Genomic DNA, 2,859 nt, shown 5'->3' with positions numbered 1-2,859 from the left:
GCCCCTTACATATATTTAGTTTAATTATCCTTTCCAGTCTGACATGTCTTCAAAATTTATTTCTTCAATATCATCAACACTTTCTTTCTTGACATTTGGCTTCATTTCTTTCTTAGGTTCAAGTTTAACATTTCCTTTTAGTAGTTTCTGGCTCTCTTCAAAGAACTGGTTTGGATGGTTGATGCCCAAACCAAGGTCAGTATTATGGACTGCATCAAAGTATTTGCTACAGGCAATTTGATAGTGTCCTTTCTTGGCCATGTCCACAATATCATGAATAGCTGTAATAAAAAAATTAATTTCTGTTAGTTGATTACATTAGAAGCAATCTACTGAAATAAAATAAATGTGAAAAAAATACCTTGACTGTCAAGACCATATCCTTGCAGTTTATTCTTCAAATTACTTGCATCACAATGTTTGTATGGACAACCATGACAATCTCCAGGACCAACAGTTTCATTAATTACTCTCATGCAACTAAATGGAGAATAATTTTTTTTACTGCCCTCTTTGCCATAGTTGTATCTGACATGGTATGCATATTGTTTCTCAAATTTATCTGTATCCATAATTTTTGTAAACTCATCTCTCCAAAATCGAAGAGAATCTTCCAAAGTAACACCAATTCCTTTTAAGAAGAGTCCGTATTGAAGCCTGCCATTATGTTTCAAGTGATGTACAGCTCTTAATTGGTCATGTAGCTGCTTCATACATAGTGGAAATGATTTCACTGAAAGTGCATCCAGACTTTCAATAGGTACAACTGATTTTGTGTCACTATAGTCATTACCAGCATAGGACTGGTGCAATCCTTTCAGTAAACAGACCAATCTCTCATCTTGCTCAATCTCACCTAAATGGTGGCTTGCTACAGCTAAACTCTGTTTCAAGTGTATTCTAAATTGGGCTGACAGCACAGAGACAAAATCTTTATATGGAATATAGGCGTAGCCTCCACGCAAAAACACTTTTCTTGCCCTAACCAAATCAAGTACTTCGTAGAATTTTACCTTATAAAACTTCATGTCATCAACATTAATATACTGAGTACATTCACGCAGGTCATTTATAAGTTCATCTTTTTCTTCCTCTGATATGTTGGTGTAACATAAATTATTTAATTCGAAGAAGGCATCAACAGCATCACTTTTCAAAGCTATGAATCTCATTTTAAATAATTCAGTTTCTCTAGCAACAAACCATCTTCGTAAGTCTTCAGTTCGACAATACGCCAATCTTAGTATAAAATGAGCTATATGATCTTTCCGGCGAGCTTGTATGTCTGCCTCTTGGGTGCTACATGTAGATTTGTAACACAGTTTTTCATAATATTTAAATCCACGAGTCCGCATTTCGCTTATGATGTACTGGTTCCATTCTTCTGAGTAAGGCTTGAAACTTTTCAAAGTAGTTGCTGAAGCTAAGCACCTCAAGAGATGAAGTCTTTCTAAAGCCAATATTTCGAATTCTTGTAATGAGATATTTTCAGTTGGTGGAATTCTGTACATTTGTAAATCATGAGGATAGGTTTCAACAAGACTACCTGTTAGCGGCGTTTTAGTAGATTTCCTTTTAATTTGCAGATCCATAGTGGTAGCTTTTTGCTGAATAAAATTTTAAGTTTTCTTGTTGCTATTACGCTCCACAGATAACTGTTTACGCTCTCTATTTACATAAAAAATAACAAGATAAACGAAAAAAGTCTGAGCAACTGAAGAATGGAGATAAATAATTACCAACATGGCGATTTTAGGATTTTGGCGCCTTTTTGTGACATTTTTTTTTCTTTATATTAAGTTTTGGCTACAAGGCATTAATAAAAAATTAACAGCGTCTAAACCGTTGAGATATTTGTCATTGGTCTAAACGGTTAAATATCTACAGTTGGGTAATTTTCCGAAAAATGAGAAACTAGAAAATTTTGAAAAATTGGCTCTCTGTTATTTTCTACATTTAGGAATATCTTTTGAAGTTTTATTTTCATTAAAAAGAATATATGAAATAAACTTGTCTAGCTAGAAGTCACATAAAAAACGAGATTTAAAAATAATATAAAATGATTCTTCAACGAAAAAACAATTTTTAATAGCTCCGTTGTTTTCGTTCAGTAACTTCAACTTTTGACAGGTGTAGGTGTTAACGTCAAATGTGGATAAATATTGCAAAAGTACCTGGAAGAATATTTATTTATAATAAAAAAACATTTTTTCAAATATTTGTCTACATTTGACAATACACCTGCCATAAGTTAAAGAACGAAAACTATGCGATGGAGCCTAAAAAGATTTTTTATCTAAGATTCTGCTTTTCGTTGTTTGTCCAATCATTATGGGTCTCAAGTCAGGACTTGAGTATTGCAGTGAGCACTGAAAATCATACTCAAGTCCTTGCCATTAGGGTCGTATTTCCAGTGCTTGAAATCATACTCAAGTCTGCTCAAATCCTGACTTGAGCATTGAGTAGAGTTCTAGAATATTTACTCTAACTTGTTTTTAGCTAGCTATACAATTTTATTTTATAATTCACGCTACATAGAACTTCAAAATGTATATACATATAAAGGTAGGACATGTTGTTGGGAAAAAATTCTGGAAAGCTGGAAAACATATTTTGAAGTCTCATATTAATGTTCTACGATTAGATATAGCTTTTGAAGTTTTATTTTGCATAAAGTACAAAATAAAATTGTATGGCTAAAAGCATGTTAGAGTAAAACAAGATTTTTTTTATTGATTGCATTGCAACAGCGGTAAAAAAGTTTTTGTGGTTTAATTAATGGTTCCATCGTTTTCGTTCAGAATCTTCAACTTTTGTCAACCAACAGATGTCAAATGTGGAAAAATATCTTAGAGGATG

General features: G+C 32.7%; 1 protein-coding gene across 1 annotated transcript; it reads right to left on the bottom strand.

Annotated features, from left to right (window-relative positions):
• Nucleotides 1-24: 24 nt before the first annotated feature.
• LOC113233616 (DNA primase large subunit) lies at nucleotides 25-1,744 on the bottom strand. The gene is made up of 2 exons (XM_026468773.1): nucleotides 362-1,744; nucleotides 25-281 (listed from the first exon to the last, which is right to left on the bottom strand). Exons 1-2 carry the CDS (start codon nucleotides 1,590-1,592, stop codon nucleotides 25-27), a joined length of 1,488 nt encoding a protein of 495 aa, XP_026324558.1. The 5' UTR covers nucleotides 1,593-1,744.
• Nucleotides 1,745-2,859: the final 1,115 nt, after the last annotated feature.

The sequence above is a fragment of the Hyposmocoma kahamanoa genome, unplaced genomic scaffold (genome assembly GCF_003589595.1).
Source record: "Hyposmocoma kahamanoa isolate Upper Pololo Valley unplaced genomic scaffold, ASM358959v1 102, whole genome shotgun sequence".
Taxonomy (NCBI): domain Eukaryota; kingdom Metazoa; phylum Arthropoda; class Insecta; order Lepidoptera; family Cosmopterigidae; genus Hyposmocoma; species Hyposmocoma kahamanoa.
This window is presented reverse-complemented; position numbering and strand designations above follow the sequence as displayed.